Consider the following 18,396-nt stretch of genomic DNA (forward strand, 5'->3'; position numbering starts at 1 on the left):
TCTGTCACAAATCTTGTCCGTGCTCTTAATGGAACAGTTCTCATCCGAGCTTCGCCAAACTTAAACAAAATGTGTTTGACAATAAGTCCTCAGCCAAGTTTGATAACTAGCCAAATTGGCTCAGGCACTTTGGAATTATGGCCCTTGAATTACCGAAAATCGCTCAGGTCTTGGGGCATAAATGACTCGTATACTACTAATCACGTGAATAGTAGTATATGAGTCATTTATGCCCCAAGACCTAATCATGTCAGATGATTAGGCAGTTTAGGTCTTGGTGCATGGTTAACTCAGATGATTTGGCAGTTGTGGGAGACATACGCTTTTCTCAGAAGCAGCTCTAGTTGTAAAACAGCTCCTCATTGTAAAAGAATATTTAAGATTGAAATATTTTGATCTATCAAAATGCAGTGGATGTAGCACCGTATTATAAAAATTCGAATATTAGGTAACGCAAGACAGTGGCAGTTAATTTTGGATACTGACATTGTTCATCTTTCCCGGATTAATATTTTCTCACCTTAGATTTTGTTTTTTTTTCTCGGTTTGTTATGAAACAGACTCTTGAACCTTAGTCGGAAATTATGCCTTTGCATAGAATAGAGAATGAGCTATTATGCTATATTGCATTTATCGGGAGGTAATAAATTCATAGATGCAAATTTTAATGATAGGCTTGATCTTCTCAAACCCTCATGATATTTTCATGCAGATTTGTGAATAATTTTTGGAAGTTAATTGAAAACCATCCTCATAAATTTTATGTTTTTTTTTCTTTTTAATTGAATCGAACAAATAACAAGCGGATGAACGTGAATGAAATCTTAAATGAGATATATGTTTTTGAAATATAATAACATATGAATCATAAATCGGTGAGACTGTGAATAATTATCACTTCCCAGGAAAACAATATGACTTTTGTTGTTCTTGTGTGTCCTGCTTAAAGCGACTGGTTCACAGATTTTTTATAAAAATTTAGATTACTTTGAAATTATTTATTTTCGTTAGCATAAAATTTTATTGTTTTTTGGCCAGATTGAATTTGTGGGTGTAGAGTTATAAAAACAAAATAAACTGGAATTTTATTTTTTCCTAGGGATTTAAAATCATGGATTAATACAACCATGAAAGTCATAAAAAGTAGGCCCCGATGAATTAAATCTGAAGTATTCCTCAAAAGTACAATGATATTCTGAAATGCTCCAAAGAGTAGCAATGCTTTTAAAATTATAGACAATATAAAGTTTTATGTGTCACTTTTAATATTCTTTATATTGGTTGTCTCTTGTTTAAGAACATGTGCCTCGCTTATTACGTGACTGTTTGTCTCCTTATTAAGCTTTATTACCATACTTTATTTTTTCGTCTCATGAAATGAAAAAGATTATTGTGTCAGGAATATATGTATTATACAGTATTTGTATTAATATCATACATTAATTGTCATGTCAGAACTTTATGTCACACACTATGGAGTTGTAATTTTTCTAATCATGCCCCATGGAAGCTGGGTTTTTTTGTCATTTCAACATGACAACAAATCAAGGACAACATTTGGTACCATGTTATTTTTTCATTCTGCTGCCAGCAACAACACAAAGAGAAGTTATGTGATGTCAGTATAAAAAGGTTACAAAACAAAAAAGTGACATTTCAAATGTTGGCATCTTGTATTGGTGAAGGCGTGAGGCTGAGAATGATATTCTTACTGGACAATGTTACACAGTCTTGTTATTTAATAGTATCAAAATTCATTCTGGTATATGTCATGTTTGGTTTTGGTAACATACCAGTACTCCTGTTTATCACTGGCATCAGAAAAGCAGAGTGAAATCAGATATAAACCATTTGATAAAAAAAACCCAGCAAGGTGCTGTTTATAGGCAAAATTTTTTTTGTCTTCAGCAGAACAGAAGTCTAAGAAACTACAATGGTCTCTGTTTGAAAGTGTTATGTTTTGACCCAAATTTTGGATTCTGTAATGCGAATAAATCTACCCTTTACAGACATTATCATAACTAGACCAAACTGTTGTTTCCAATCAAACCACTAACCCAGACAGTTACCGTCACTGCAGCAGACAGCAGCGAAGCAGACGTACACCAGCCGCTGATAGCTACCCAGTTGGAATAGACTTCCTCTGTTCTTTCCGATATACCCAAAGCTATAATTCATAAAAAGAAATGATTTGGCATAGATTATCATCTTCCAAGTGAAAATTATGCAGCAGAAGAACAATGAACTAGCAGAAACAGCTGTGCACAGAATTCTGTTATTGTTACAATTTTTTTTTTTGGCAGGGTAGATTTCATAAATGTAAACAATAAAAGGTGTTATGAGCTATGCGAGATGAAAAACATATCTATAATACTGGGGATAATGAAAGTGGAGTGAAAAAAGACACCCACCTGTCATTTAACAATGTCAGTATGCTTTTGAGTGGAAGTTTTCTAGTCCAGTATTTCAGTGAATCTCAAATGAGGTTTGCCCACATATTTAGCTTAGTAGGGAAAGGTCTGATCTACAGATTGTGGGTCGTGATTTTTAATCCTTGGTGAGGCATGTCTGACCCCACATCCATAGGTTGCAGGTTCAAATTCCAGTAAATCACAAATTTCTTTTTTTTTTCAGCTCAGAAAGATATCATTGTGGAAAGGGGAGAAGATGAGTCAGAAGAAGTTGAAGTTGAGGAACAAAGTAATGTACTCATTGAGGATGAAAATTACAACTCACTGGATAAAAGTTTTCACTCTGTTGAAAAGCGGGCAGCATACAAATATAAGTTTTTACGAGAAATGAACTCGCCAAAGACGGTTGAAATGTTGGTAGTTGTGGACAAGAACATGTACCATAAACATGGCGATGCCAACATCACAACTTACACACTAACATTATTCAATATGGTAGGCAATTTCAACTTATAACCTCATTTTGTATTTTTGCACAAGTAACATCTTTTCAACAAGTGTTTTCTATCAATATGTTGCTTTTTAAATTTCAAATCAATTTCATATTTACCTTTTACATTCTGATCTATGAAGGCAGAAGAATTCACAGGATGGTGTGTAAAATTTCAGTGATAATATATAGAGGGTTTTACATGAGTGTCTTTTCATATTGAATTTATTAAACAAGTTGAATAAAATAATAAAATGCGAGGCTTTGCCGAGCATTTCATCAATTTTATTCAACTCATTTAGTAAATACAATGTGGAAAGTCACAAATGTAATACTCTTTTTATCACAGGTTAGCTTTTCCAGCTGAAACATAATAAAATCTACTTTCTTTAATTATTATAAACAAGTCAATTTGACAAACGTCTCCGATACTTTAAACAACATTGACGTCAAAGCTTTATTACACTAGTGTATAATCAAATTTATGTATTGGCTTTATTTCACTCCTACGATGTCAGATATGTGATAAACCATAATACTGGTTCATATTACAAAGGTATAAATTTTGGAGTTTGGCGACCAGTCTAAGAGCTCCAGCATCTGATTGGTCATTTCTTATATTGATATTGAAATTGACCAATGGCAAGGTTGCAGTCTTTGAGTGGTCTCCTAACTCAGTTTTATAATGTTGCAAACTGAACTTCCAGAATCTGACCCAGTCTGCCTGTCTGAATAGTATGAACCTTGAACAAACATTCCAAGGATTCTGAGTTTGATCCTTAGATGAAACAGAACAGAACAGTATAGAATCTTTATTACACCCAATAAGATTACAATTACAATCTGGAGGATATATAACCCAGGGTGATTTCAACAGGGACTTGTAAGTTATTTTTGGAAAGAGTCAGACATCCAGCAACCCTCTCTTAGAATCATTAATCTCAGATTCTTCATTCAACCAATTCTGAGAATAATCCTTAATAAAATTATGGTAAATATAACAGAAATAGACAAATACTGAGAAAAAGATCTTAAAGTCAGTGATATATAAATAGAAGATTTATTATTAATTAAAATCTTTCCTATAATTTTAAACAGACATAAATAGCCAAAATAGAAACAATATAATTCTGTCAAAAATAATTGTCATTCCTTGTAGGTTCAATAAACATAAAAGAAATCTCAACAAATTTAAAGCTACTGATTCATAAATAGAGCAAAATATTCAGTTTCATTGTATTTTATATACCGTAGTCTTGCATTTAGAAGTAGTAAAAGAATTGAGTGAGAACTGTTGTTGAATTTTTTTCTTTATAATTAAAACCAAACATTTATTTTTTTTCACACATTAAAAAGCTAAAAATAAAAGAATTTGCCTAAAGTGAAACATGTCTTTGAAGAACTGTTAATTGCTGCATTTTCTTCATAATATTGATACAAACAAGGTGCATTTTTCCGCCCACTTCGTAAGAGCATACACCTGCATATGAAATAAAAGTTACAATAAGTTTAAGTTGATTTGCAAAACAGTCGAAATAATTTTTCATTCTTTTCTATGATACCTGTATGCTAAACAGCTGAGTATGTCTTTGTTCTAAGAACTGGTTGATTCGAACTGTCATAAATGTGTCAGAGGTTTCTCCCGAGAATTAACTACTTAACATGCCAAGAATTGCAGAATACTGTAAAATCATTGAAATTCACGGGGACTAATTTTCGTAGATATCTTGGTTGTGTCATTCCACTGAATTAAATCCTACTGACAAAAAAATCACATTAATTTATTTTTGTCTTGTTTAGGTAAAATCCACAAAATCATATCATCACGACAGCTGTTGTTTTTTTTCCAAAACCACGAAATTTAATACCCATGAAATTAAATTATTTCGTGGTACTATGTGATTGTATGATGATTATTTTACAATGCATTATGTCTTGTTAAATCATTATATTGTAACAATAGCACAAAAACATGAATTTTTTATCACTTTTTTTGGGGTGTGGTATTTCATTTTGGGTGGGTTTAGTTAAAATGTTCAGACTTACCAGTTTTAGAATACTACATTTTTGCAATTGTTAGGGAAAATAGTGCAGAATTATCCAATTTATGACACTTTTTTTAGAAATGTTGAAATACTAGACTTCTCCTGTATAATATTAGATACAATGACACCTAAAAAAGTCCATATATTGCTATTCAAAAATGGTCAGATAGAAGGCAAGGTGATACAATATAATTATGTTACTTTAATGGCATCATTAAATGGACTAATGGCTCAGATTTGATCATTAAAATGAAACAGATACTTAAGTTTGAGCATTGAGTGTTTTTTGTACTATCAGTGAGATGTAGATGCCTGGTTGGTTAATATCCTTTCCACGGCTGTAACGTATTAAAACGTATTAGCGTCTGATGGCCCTTTCACGCTTCCGTAGAATCAACACTTATTACTTGAAATTTATTTTGATACTATTTCTGAAATGTCTAGATCTGTAGCTCTCAAATATGGAAATATCTGACATCCTAGGCATATATTGACTCTTTTGGACAACATCAAAAAGGACCTTTTGAATGATTTGACGAAGTTCCAAATATTTCCATATACCCTTGCTGTGTACAGACCCCTGTGGGATTTGTGTTTATTTTAAGCGCAGATATATTTTCGTACATTAAAAACTGACAAGTCGTGCTAAAGCCTAGGTATTTTCAGTTGGTAAGAAAGTGCTGAAAATTGGCAAAATAAAAAAAGTCCATCTGCATACATTTAGACGGGGTGACGCCTGCGTGTGAACCCTGGCAATTGACCAATGCAAATGAGACTTTCATTTTCAAGTTCAGCCTGTGTACTTTCATTTTCTTTACTTTCGGGAAAGCTGAAGGTCATCTTACATTATTTTCTGTGTTGTCAAAAACATACGTATGCCTGGCGAGATTGTATAAAAATGTGCTGGCCATCCTAACGTTATGTAGTTGATTATTTGCTTTAGTTTGCTAACAGTAAAATTAATGTAAATGATTATCTGGAACTGAATTATTATCATCATTACTAATTCATAGCTTGTCATTCTGGTCTGTACTGTCTAGTCAGTATTGATAATATAATGCCCATAGGAGCGCAATATTATTCCACGAAAGAACGAGTGCATATTTCTCGATACAAATCTAATAATCATTTTATTACATACGCATCTACACTTAAAATTTTTATATAAATGATATAAATATGTTATTAAGCCTGTGTGAATTTGAAAATATCGCTGTTAAAGAACTTTTAAACGCGACGCCATACATGAAACTGACGTCACAAATGACATCACACACCCGATATGAAAATTGAATGTCAGTATGGAAAAATATTGATGCTTCAGGTCCCATTGCAACTTAACGGAGTTTTTAGATGAGTATGTTATATTTCCCTTTATGAACCTTCAGAAGTTTTACATAATTATATGCCTCTGATATTCTGTATTTTTCAGCTGTCCCAGTTATTTAAGGATGGTTCCCTAGGTAACAAGATTGATGTTGTCCTGGTTGGTCTCATACTGCTGGAAGGAGATGAGGTATGTACATGGTTCATCAATGCCATATAAGGACAGTCAGAAGTTTGAGCACTTGGTTGCTAGTGTAGGAAATTACTTAGAGGCTTATCAGTAATAAGTCTTGCGAAAATTATTTTTAGATCTAAAAAATATTAAATGAGCCGTGCCATGAGAAAACCAACATAGTGGGTTTGCGATCACCATGGATCCAGACCAGCCTGTGCATCCACGCAGTCTGGTCAGGATCCATGCTGTTCACTAACGGTTTCTCTAATTGGAATAGACAATGAAAGCGAACAGCATGGATCCTGACCAGACTGCGCAGATGCGCAGGCTGGTCTGGATCCATGCTGGTCGCAAACCCACTATGTTGGTTTTCTCATGGCACGGCTCATTAATGTTTAAAACATGGAAATCATTCATTACGTTGCCAAGAGAACAAGAAAATGTCTGTACCGGCAGTTAGGCAGATAGACAATAGGAATCATGGAATGAATGCCATTCAATAACTGTATATATTATTTAATACCTAGAAAAGTAAATGAAATTTGGTCAGTGTTTCATATGATAAATAGTATTAAATTTTTGATTTAGTACACACTTTCTAGACATAAACTTTGCATTAGCCAACTGACATACTTGTAAAGCATATTTACATACTTCTTTGACCCCTTTTTTCTTGCATGCGTATTAATTTGTATTTATATGACGTATATTAAATGTTACATTTGTATTAAAGAGCAAATATTAACGTTATCATCTAAACTTTTTTGACATTTAAAAGAGATTTTATAAGACACTTTAAACTGTGTTTCTAGTTTTCAAATTTTTATGGCAGCATAAAATGTGACAAAATTTACAGGCCGGTGATATCATCTGAATGTTGAATTTACAACACGGTTACCTGGGGGTATGCCCACAAAGAGACGTTTATTGTAATAAGTGAGACAGATTATCCCTTTAAAGATGCTTTTATAAGTAAACCTGTCATTTCGAGCAATAATGTACTATTTCATATTTTGTGCAATATTATAAGTCATTTGAAAACTCATTAAATCAAATGATCTTTAAAAGATTACGATCTGATCTGGTATCTGATTTCGAATATATACTATTTTTGTTATCTATTGCTTTCCCTGTAAACTGTGTACTAGTTTCATGCATTACGATTTTGTAAATTTTACGAGTTTGTAAATTTTACAGAATTTTATGTTGAAATGGTAGAATTGTTTATACAAAAACTTTCATAGTTTGGTGATATTTGCAATAACTGTTGGTGCACTTTATTGGGCAGAACAAAATGTTAAAAGTTACCAGTGACTTTTGGTAAAATAGTATTTTATATATTCAGATCACACCAGATGAGGCAAATGCCTTCCTTCATGATTTAATTTTTTTTCCAACTCTGATTCAAGTTCAGAACAGTTACTGAAAACATAAAATGGGAAATTCCAAAGACAACATTATTTTGAAAATTTTATTAATTTATTAGGATTTTATTCCATTGATTGGCACTGTCACAAAACCAATACAATATGCTGATGGAAATCTTCTTTGTTTGTTATGGGTTTAATGTCATTTTTCAACAGTATTTCAGTTATGTTATGGCAGGCAGTTAACCTAACCAGTGTTCTTTGATTCTGTACCAGTACAGTCCTGTTCTCTGCAAGTAACTGCCAACTTCCCCACATATCAGGGGTGGAGGACGAACGATTTCACAATGTCCTTTATCAAAAAGTCACTGAGAACATACTCCCCACCTAGGGACTAATGGAAATCGGTTCACCATAAATGAACATGATTTGACAATAATGTGTAAATTTGGCACTTGTATATTGTTTGTAGCGTGGGTTGACTATTGACTACTGTATATTGTTTGTAGCATGGGTTGACTATTGACTACTGTATATTGTTTGTAGCGTGGGTTGACTATTGACTACTGTATATTGTTTGTAGCATGGGTTGACTACTGTATATTGTTTGTAGCGTGGGTTGACTATTGACTATTGTTTGTAGTGTGGGTTGACTCTTGACTACTGTATATTGTTTGTAGCGTGGGTTGACTACTGACTACTGTATATTGTTTGTAGCGTGGGTCGACTACTGACTACTGTATATTGTTTGTAGCGTGGGTCGACTACTGACTACTGTATATTGTTTGTAGCGTGGGTCGACTACTGACTACTGTATATTGTTTGTATCGTGGGTCGACTACTGACAACTGTATATTGTTTGTAGCGTGGGTCGACTACTGACTACTGTATATTGTTTGTAGCATGGGTCGACTACTGACTACTGTATATTGTTTGTAGTGTGGGTCGACTACTGACTACTGTATATTGTTTGTAGCGTGGGTCGACTACTGACTACTACTGTATATTGTTTGTAGCGTGGGTCGACTCTTGACTACTGTATATTGTTTGTAGCGTGGGTCGACTCTTGACTACTGTATATTGTTTGTAGCGTGGGTTGACTATTGACTACTGTAATATTGTTTGTAGCGTGGGTTGACTATTGACTACAATGCAGACGACACTTTGAACAGCTTCTGTCAGTGGCAGTCGGTACTGGTCGGAGCAAACGGGCGTCAACACGATCATGCAATATTACTTACAGGACTTGATTTATGCTCATATAAGAATTCTCCGTGTGACACGCTGGGTAAGTTGGTGACTGCAGTATAACCTCTTAAGAGAACACACCTCTCTACAAAGGTAGATACAGCACATCTTGCACACGAAATCCACGAAAAATTAGTCCCCCATGAAAATTAATGATTTCACAGTATTGCATTGGAGTAATATTCCCAGCAGTGGTGCTATGCAGTGGTTGCACTATATAGCAGTTCACTTGTATCTTTGGTTGGCAAGCTTTAATTTATTGCTAGACTGGTTTTCAACTTTTTTTCTCACAATTGTTGCAATCAAGAGAAGCCTGTAGCATGGATGAGCTGTGTGAAACAAACATTTATTGCTACAAGCAGTTTTCTCTGAAAAACATGTGCATGTGCAGTTTAATGATATTCAATATTACATTGATAGAATATCTAAAATTTTGGCAGACTATATTATATCTTTTGTACTTTATTTACATAAAGTTGTTAATTAATAACTTATTTGTACTGTTTTACGGTTGTTTCAGGATTTGCACCTATGGAAGGAATGTGTAACAGAGTACGGAGTTGTACAGTTAATGAAGACACCGGTCTGTCTACGGCCTTCACCATAGCTCACGAAGTTGGTCACAAGTAAGAATGTTTGAATTTCACTTTCCTGCACTATGATATACAGGGTTCAATAAGTGCATATCTCTTTTTCAGCTAATCAAAGGGACATAACTAAGATTGTCTTAAAAAGAAAGTTTACTAGGATTGTCTACCAAAACCATGTTTTTTTGCAAAGACAGCATTACTTAGATTTTCTTGCAAATGTGATCATGACATCTTATTTTCTGAAAAATGGCATTGTCTCTAAAGTTTTGAAGAATTGTATCAGCTCTACTTTTTGCATCTTTTGTTTTTTCTTTTCTGGCATCATCAACTATTACACGTTTGGCATCAACCCTACACTTTCCTTACAAACGTATTTAATGCATTGAAAGATTTATATAATATATCAGATCTGAAACTCACATGAATGTAGAATGAAATACCTGTTAAATCTCATGATAACTAATGAGATCTCATTCATTCTTCAACCCCCACCTCACCCCCACCCCAGCATTACTTATAAGTACCATTGATCAGGATGATATTTATTTTTTGAAGAAAATGGCCAATGATGATTCTGCTGTTTACTGTTTCTTTGGTTCATAGAACAAGTATCTTATTTACTTATGGTACAAGATGCTATCGGAGGTTGGTGTTGGGTAGAGCTGTATGTACCAGAAAATGCTCATGCCAAACACTCAATCACTAATAATTTCTTTTCAGTTTTGGTATGTTCCATGATGGGGAGGGCAACTATTGTACTGAATCAGCTGGAAAGATCATGTCACCCACCCTCATGGGAAAAGATGGACAGTTCCACTGGTCCGTCTGCAGTAAAGCTTACCTGATGAGGTTCCTCAAGTGAGTATGATATAACCTCTATTTAGTAACTCCTCTGAAGTGCAAATACCTCCCAACAAAGGAAGATATGAAATATATTTTCGCAACTAGTTTCTAAATATGTTGTTAACAGGGCTTCAGAAATTGCCAGTTTCTTAGTTATAGACCAGCTTCAAATGTTTTAATTGTTTTTAATTGAGACCAGCTGCTGATTTGGATCAGAACACTTTAGTACAGTAATCTGTAAAACAAGCCAATTGCAAGCTTCCTAATAGTGTTGCTCATCTGATGTTGCACTGTAAAAAATTTCCATGTTAGGAAATTCAGACTTTTTGCTTATCCTTCTTCAGAGTTAGAGAATTGTTTTTAGCAGAATAACATAATTTACAAGAAAACAATATCATTCATTTTCCCTACACTGCAGTATGGCTTTATCCAACTTCATTTCATTCTGACTGTATCACACTACTTTCTGACCTTACTTCATTCCCATTCCAGCACTCCACAATCTGATTGTCTTGATGATGAGCCAAAACAAGTGGCGGAACTGAAATTCCCAAACAAGCTTCCAGGAGAGCTATACAATGCAGACATTCAGTGTAAATGGCAGTTTGGAAGTCGTGCTAGGCTCTGCACTTATGACTTTGGAAAGGTACTCTTTATTTCACTTGGAAATAATTCTGGTTTAATGTCAGTAATATATTTATCTTTAATCTCCATTTACCTACTATAAGAGAATGTCAGTATTTTTCCATAGTGATATTTAAATTTCATATTAGGTGTGTGATGTCACTGATGACATAATTTAAATTATTTTTGTCAAGAAATATGCACAAGTTTTGCAACGAAGATATTGCGCCTCTTTAAAACTAATGTCATGAACAATATTTCTTTGAGCCATTTAAAACTGCTGATATATTTCAAAAGTAGGTGAGACTCACTGGTAGGCTTTTACTTCATGAAAGATATTCTACCAAAGATCTAGACTATTAGAATATTTTTTCATTTTTCCAACAGGATATTTGCAAAGCATTGTGGTGTTACCGTGGTAACAAGAGATGTGAGACAAAGTTCTTACCAGCAGCAGAAGGTACTTCATGTGGTACCGGAAAGGTAAGCCTGTGCTATGTAAAGCAAGATTGACATAATGCTTGTGCAATGTTAAAAATAATTGTGTTATGTAAAACATATAGACATAATGCTTGTGTAATGTAAAATGTGATAAGACATAATGTTGTAGCACAATGTATGATTGCATATTGACATAATGTGTGTGTAGTGTGAAACATGATAGACATAATGCTTGTGATATATACAAGACTTTATAAATATATAAGATGTGTTCAACAAGGAATACTTGGTAAGCCAGCACTTGTATGAATACTTGGTAAGCCAGCACTTGTATAAAACATAGTTGATGTGCTGCTTAAGGTAGTTCTGCACGTTTGATAAACCGGAAGTGATGGCGTAACGTCATTTATCCGGAAAACGTGGAATAAAGCCTGGATTCGACGTACGGAAATGAAACTCATTTTATAAATGAATAGCAACCTATCAGTAAATTTATTACAATGGCACTGTTACTGTCTTTCTAAAGTTAAAATATGATATTAAAATATCTGACACGTTAAAAATTCAAAATAATGTCTTAAAATTAGCGTGAAAAGTGCGGTTCACTTTAATCATCTTCAAATATCTCAAAATCAAGCACACGGACCTATACATTTTATTTCACCACATTATAGGTATTATGTTTATTTACAACTATGGGAAGTTTCATTAAATTCTACATTTTAGAAATATTTCTATTCGCGAAAATGTTATGAATGTTATGATTTTCCCATAGACTTCCATTATGAAAAATTGCGTGAGATCTAATTTTTTCAAATCGGTCTAACAAAAAATCAAGCACACGACCCTATCTTTTTTATTTGCTGAATTTTCTAGGTATATTCTGAAGTTTTGAAAAATCAGAGTTTAATCAAATTCTACATTGTAGAAAAAAAATCGATCGAAAAGTGCAGAACTACCTTAATAATGTAAAGTAACGCATGACTGACATACAACTTGTGTAATGTAAAACATGATTGACATATTTCTAATTAATGTAAACCAGGATTGAAGAGATGCATTTATCTGTGTATAAATTTAAATATTCTTGTGTAACAGCTTGCGATATCATGTTGTCTATTTCATGTTGTAGTGGTGCAGGCAAGGGAAATGTGTAGACTACGGCAATGAAGGTCCCAAGCCGATTGATGGTGAATGGTCAAGCTGGTCGGAATGGTCCGAGTGTTCAAGGACCTGCGGGGGTGGCATCATTACACGAGACAGAGAATGCTCTAGACCTCTGTAAGAAATATTGGCAGTATCTTGTGTAGTTACCTCAGTCTGAAATATGAAATCTTGGCTACATAATGTGATTTTCTAGGTTCCTTAATAGTTTGCTTCTGAAAATGAGGTAAAACTTACAATGGCTTTATTTTTCAGTAATATTCAAACAACAGATCAGCATTTGAATTAAAAACACTTTTGAATGTTAAGCCGCGTTATCTCCAGAAGTGTAACAAATCACAAAGCAAGAATCCTTAACACAAATATCGTCTATGGCTACCAAACTGTGAAATACAAGTGACTTGAATATACCCCAACCTAGAGTATAATGTGTATACCTCAATTATTATATCCTAAAATACTAAGTTTATTTTAATTATCTAAAGAAAAGGCCTTCTTAGGTAGCTTAGTGGTGCAATATTTATAAGTTTGAATCTCCAGTAAGATGATCGTTTGTAGTGAGTGCGACAATTGGATTTTTGTAAATCAATAAATGCGTCTACAGTCATTTTGTTCTACTTGTTTATCAATTTTGGGAAGTTGTCAGTTACTTGTGGAGAAATAGTAGCTTTTATAGAAGCCAGTAAGTTAAAAGGCAGCCATAACGTAGCTGAAATAAGATTGAAAAATTGCATTACATCCATATAAATCAAATGAAAGGAACTTAGCAAAGACATTCTATATCTTTAAAATGCTTCAGAGAAAAACAGTTTATGATGAGCTTGAATCTCATTGTTGTTTACATTTTGATTATTTTAGACCTCAGTATGGAGGAAAAGCCTGCTTGGGTGAGGATAAAGTGTTCAAAATGTGTAACGTGATAGACTGCCCAGTTGATGCAGACGACTTTCACACAGCACAGTGCGCCACCTATAATAAACAACCATTCCAGGGCTGGTATCTGCAGTGGAAGCCACAAAAACTGTATAATAATGGTATACCATCTTGACTTTCTTCTACTATTTTTAGATTTCACATTGATACTTTCTTCTTCATTTGACTTTACAACAACAGTTTCCTACAGAAGTAATGCCATATTTGGTATACCACAATAACCTTATTCTGATTAGCTTCATGATAATGTTTTTATGCACAGCTGGTTTCTTCTTTGATAAACTTTGTCAAAAGCAATGTTGGGTCAGTATTAATCGATTGGTCAATACTGGTCATTTAGTCAATATTGAGTGTTAAGATATTTTGCAGAGTTTATGACTCAATAGTCTCCTAAATTTTTGGAAAAGGACTACAAATTTTGCATATATTTTTACAGAGAATGAGCCTTGCAAGCTTCACTGTATTGCTGACACCCCGGATTACGTGTTCACAATTAAACATACCGCAACAGATGGAATGGACTGTGGGATAGATGAAAAGAAAATATGTGTACAAGGCGATTGTAGAGTAAGTGTACCTACCCACATTAATAGGCAAGTTCACAACCCTGGTTTTGTGACAAGAAACTAACTTAGGAGACCCGTCTTGTATTGCTCCTTGCCCTTGTTCAGTTTCAGGATTGTGCAGAGAAACACTCCTCGCTTTAGACTTTACTCCAAACTTGATTTCATGAGCTTGGACAAGTAATGGCTTGGTTTTGGAGAGCAGGTACTATAGTAATCACACCAAACATTCATGCTTTTTCCAGTTTCTTTAATTTGGAATCTACAACTTGGAAAATACTGGCAGGATTCCAGCTGTTCAAAATCCTGGAGATTATGACATTGTATTCAAGGCATTTATTAGTTTGAAATTTTTAAACAGTTTCTTTCCTTTGAATGAGCAGTAACCAAGAATCTGTGCCCTTCATTTTCATCCAGAAGTTAGGAATGGCAAGTGATCTAAAATCAGCAATTTGAACAACTCCAAGGATGAGGCAGTGGTCACAATAATTTTGTGAAAGTACATTGATGCAGAAAATGCAGTTTACTACGAGTCTTTATAACATGTATTCTTTCGATTATATTTAGCCTGTAGGTTGTGACTGGGTTGTTGGCTCTACATTACATGATGATATGTGTGGTGTGTGTGATGGGGACAATTCTACATGTAGGCTGATACAGGGAGAATACCTGGAACAGCCCAAATTGAACAGTAAGCCAAGTTCATCACATAGTATTCTTTCCATTGGAGCAGGAAATAAGAACCGGCAGTTCTTTTTATCAATCATGATTTTTAGCATTTGTAAAAGAAGAGTTTTGTGTGAAATTTTCATGTATGCATGAGACAGGATAAGGCTAAGTTAAAGGTCATTTTAGAGGGATTTCAAACTGATCAGACCTTTTCTTTGGCCATTCTTAAAGCAGAATCTTGTTATGTGGTGTTCTGTCTTACTTGTTGGACTGTGTATTGATCTGTAAACAGGAACAAACTGTATTTACAGGAAACAAAGTTTATGACAGTCCTGTCTAATCATATTTTATTGATATAGAAAGTATCTTTAACACCCGTTTTTTGTCAGACAGTCATAACAGTATAGGTGTAGATAGAAAGTTATCAATTTATAACCAGAAAAACTCTGCAGTGCCTTTGATATACATACATTTTTGTATCAACATTTCAGCATATTTCCCCGTTACAATTCTGCCAAAGTCAGCGAGGTCCATTCGTATAAGAGAAAAGTCACTGTCTTCAAATTACCTAGCAGTAAGGAATATATTTGGTAAATATTTTCTGAATGGACATCAGAGAGTTGCCTGGCCAGGAACTTACACCCTTGCTGGTGCTAAATTCAAGTATAATCGATCGTACAACGTGCCAGAAACACTGGAAGCTGAGGGGCCACTTGAGCAGGAACTGGTCTTAGAGGTATGTTTTCAGACATTTAATATTATAATAAGTGAATTGATTAAAAACAATATTTTAGATCAGTATATGATATTTACTGGTTTTTAAACTTGAACAAGAGCCAGCTTTAAGGCAGTGGCATAGTGGCTAGAGTGTATACCATCCAATCCTTAGACCACAGGTTCATACACCACTGTGGCCATAACTTTGACAACTCCTAAAACACCAGGGCCTGTATTCTTCGGTGTTTTTAACCTGACATTTAGATGTTGACTATAAGTTATAAAATTTCTTTTCGTTCTGTCCTTGACAAATTACATTAGTTGTCCGTAACTGCAGACTGCACATTTGTACAAAGTTTCTTTAAAATCTGTTTAATCTGTCAATAACAAAGTGGAAATAAATTTTAGAACACTAAATATTCAATTTGCCATAACTTTGTTTACAACAAATATAATACTAATGAAACTTTGCTGTTAACAAAAGTATGGCAAATTGAATGATTAGTGTTCTTAGGTTTTGTCTCAGACTTCAAACTTAGTTAAGGCCATGTTCCTGGGAAGCAGGCTAGAGGTTGATTTGAATAACCTCAATATTTTCTTCAGGCACAAACTGTCTTTCTGTTATTCACACCTTTGACATCTTGATTCACACATTATTCACAAATTATCCACATTTTTATTCACATAATATTCACATCATTGACCAAAATTTTCTCTGCAGATTTTGGTTCAAGATCACAACCCAGGTATAGAGTACGAGTACACGTTACCAAAGCTTGCTAGTGAAGTTATATCTACCCCACCCCCAGATAATTACACATGGAGCTTGTCAGTACAGTCATGCTCAGAACCCTGTGCCGGAGGTAAGGTTTCAGTGGAAGTGGGACATTTTCATTTTGATACTGTAAGAGTATTTATCTTAATTTTGAAAACATTAATTTCTTGGAATGTTTAAAATTGAAAAATTATGAACTATGTCTGCATAAAATGGCTGTTCTGGCTGAAACTGTAAAATTTTTAAGTATTGAAGAATCAAATGTACTTTGTGGAATATAAAAAAAAGATGCTGTTTGCTAATTGACATTAAGTTATTTGCATTGCTGAAGTTGACTAAGGTAATTATTGTATGCAGTTTTGTTGATGCTTCAAGTAGTTTTAATTAAAGCTATTTCTAGTTTGATCTTGAATATCTTAGTACCATTCAGTTTGCAGTCTTCACACTAATATGTAACTCGGGTATGTTTTAATTTACAGGAATGAAATCTGTGACGGCCATATGTCACCGTAACTTTGATGAAGAGGTGGAGTCTAGCTTCTGTGAAGACCTTGAAAAACCAAAAACAGGCGTGTTTCCTTGTAACCAGCAGCCATGTGAACCTAGGTATGTATTTTCAACTGTACAAGGAAAAAATGTCAGCCCATATACAGAGGGTGCACTGTATTATTGTATTTGGATAGAATGTACTTTAATGATACATAGAGGATAATTGTTTGTTTCAGTGTAAGATTGAAATGAGCCGTGCCATGAGGAAACCAAAATAGTGGCTTTGCGACCAGCATGAATCAAGACCAGCCTGCGCATCTGCGCAGTCTGGTCAGGATCCATGCTGTTCGCTTTCAAAGCCTATTGCAATTAGAGAAACCGTTAGTGAACAGCATGGATCCTGACAAGACTGCACGGATGCGCAGGCTGGTCTGGATCCATGCTGGTCACAAAACCACTATGTTGGTTTTCACATGGAGCAGCTCAAATATCTTTCATGGTTGAATACCAGATGCAATATCTTCAGCAGTGGAGTAGCCAGTAGTGAAAATGTAAGATATGGTGTTCCTGAGTGAAAGATCTTTTGATCTTACATGTATGTAAAACAAACAAATTTCTTTTTATTTCATGTTTTGACTAAATTTACCCCTTATATACATGTAGTTTCTTACCGGCTTTATTTGTTACAATTGCCAAAAAAACACCTTGATAATTATTCATTCAATAGACAAAACAAGATAACAGGGGTTGTAGCGAATGGGGTTGGGGAGGGGAGAAGCCAACATAAGAATAAAGTATTTTTTATATTTGCTTGTTGTTTAGGATCATAATGTTCATTCATTGTATCTGTGTAATAAAGTTCTACTTAAGTCGGGTTGGAATTGGGGGTGCATGAGAGATATTGCATATTTCATTTCCTCTCATGAATAGATTTAGTCCAAGTAGGTCAGATATTATTTTGATTGGTTGCATTTGTGTTTTCAAAGTATCTCCTTATTAATTTTAGTAGTAACTAAATAAAGAGAATTGATTCAAATTGCATACTGTTAAAGTGCACATATGAAAAAATTGTTTCTTATCTGAGAATGGCAATTGTTATAGAAGTACTCACTTTTCTTTTATATTTGAGCCACGCAGTCTGGTCAGGATCCATGCTGTTCGTTAACAGTTTCTATAATTGCAAGAGGCTTTGAAAACCAGACTGCGCGGATGCCCAGGCTGGTCTGGATCCATGCTGGTCGCAAATGCTTTATGTTGGTTTTCTCATGGTGCGGCTCATTTGCTGAAAAAAAGAGACGCAGCTGGTGGCTTCAGCAGAAAATTATACTTTGTCTGTGCAATCAAGTTTATTAGAAACTTTTGCTCTATTTCTAGGTATTTCCAATAAAAATCATGAGCTTATCATCAGTAATTGATTCCTCACAGATACAGAGAAAGTCACGAAATTAATAAAAAAAATATCCATTGAAATTGAAAAAGAAATTACTGTTTGAAATATAAGTGAGGTATACTAGTACAAATGAGAT

General features: G+C 34.3%; 1 protein-coding gene across 2 annotated transcripts in view; it reads left to right on the top strand.

Annotated features, from left to right (window-relative positions):
• LOC123548381 (A disintegrin and metalloproteinase with thrombospondin motifs 18-like) overlaps positions 1 to 18,396 on the top strand; it is a 156,186-nt gene that overhangs the window by 120,949 nt on the left and 16,841 nt on the right. For both annotated transcript variants that reach the window (XM_045335586.2, XM_045335587.2), the window contains exons 5-18: positions 2,635 to 2,906; positions 6,379 to 6,462; positions 8,943 to 9,102; positions 9,583 to 9,688; positions 10,373 to 10,510; positions 10,988 to 11,141; positions 11,507 to 11,602; positions 12,693 to 12,841; positions 13,583 to 13,758; positions 14,094 to 14,224; positions 14,788 to 14,911; positions 15,381 to 15,625; positions 16,328 to 16,469; positions 16,861 to 16,987. In XM_045335586.2, the coding sequence (XP_045191521.2) occupies positions 2,635 to 2,906; positions 6,379 to 6,462; positions 8,943 to 9,102; positions 9,583 to 9,688; positions 10,373 to 10,510; positions 10,988 to 11,141; positions 11,507 to 11,602; positions 12,693 to 12,841; positions 13,583 to 13,758; positions 14,094 to 14,224; positions 14,788 to 14,911; positions 15,381 to 15,625; positions 16,328 to 16,469; positions 16,861 to 16,987 (2,104 nt within the window). The remainder of the gene's footprint in view (positions 1 to 2,634; positions 2,907 to 6,378; positions 6,463 to 8,942; positions 9,103 to 9,582; positions 9,689 to 10,372; positions 10,511 to 10,987; positions 11,142 to 11,506; positions 11,603 to 12,692; positions 12,842 to 13,582; positions 13,759 to 14,093; positions 14,225 to 14,787; positions 14,912 to 15,380; positions 15,626 to 16,327; positions 16,470 to 16,860; positions 16,988 to 18,396) is intronic.

The sequence above is a fragment of the Mercenaria mercenaria genome, chromosome 6 (assembly GCF_021730395.1).
Source record: "Mercenaria mercenaria strain notata chromosome 6, MADL_Memer_1, whole genome shotgun sequence".
NCBI classification, from domain to species: domain Eukaryota; kingdom Metazoa; phylum Mollusca; class Bivalvia; order Venerida; family Veneridae; genus Mercenaria; species Mercenaria mercenaria.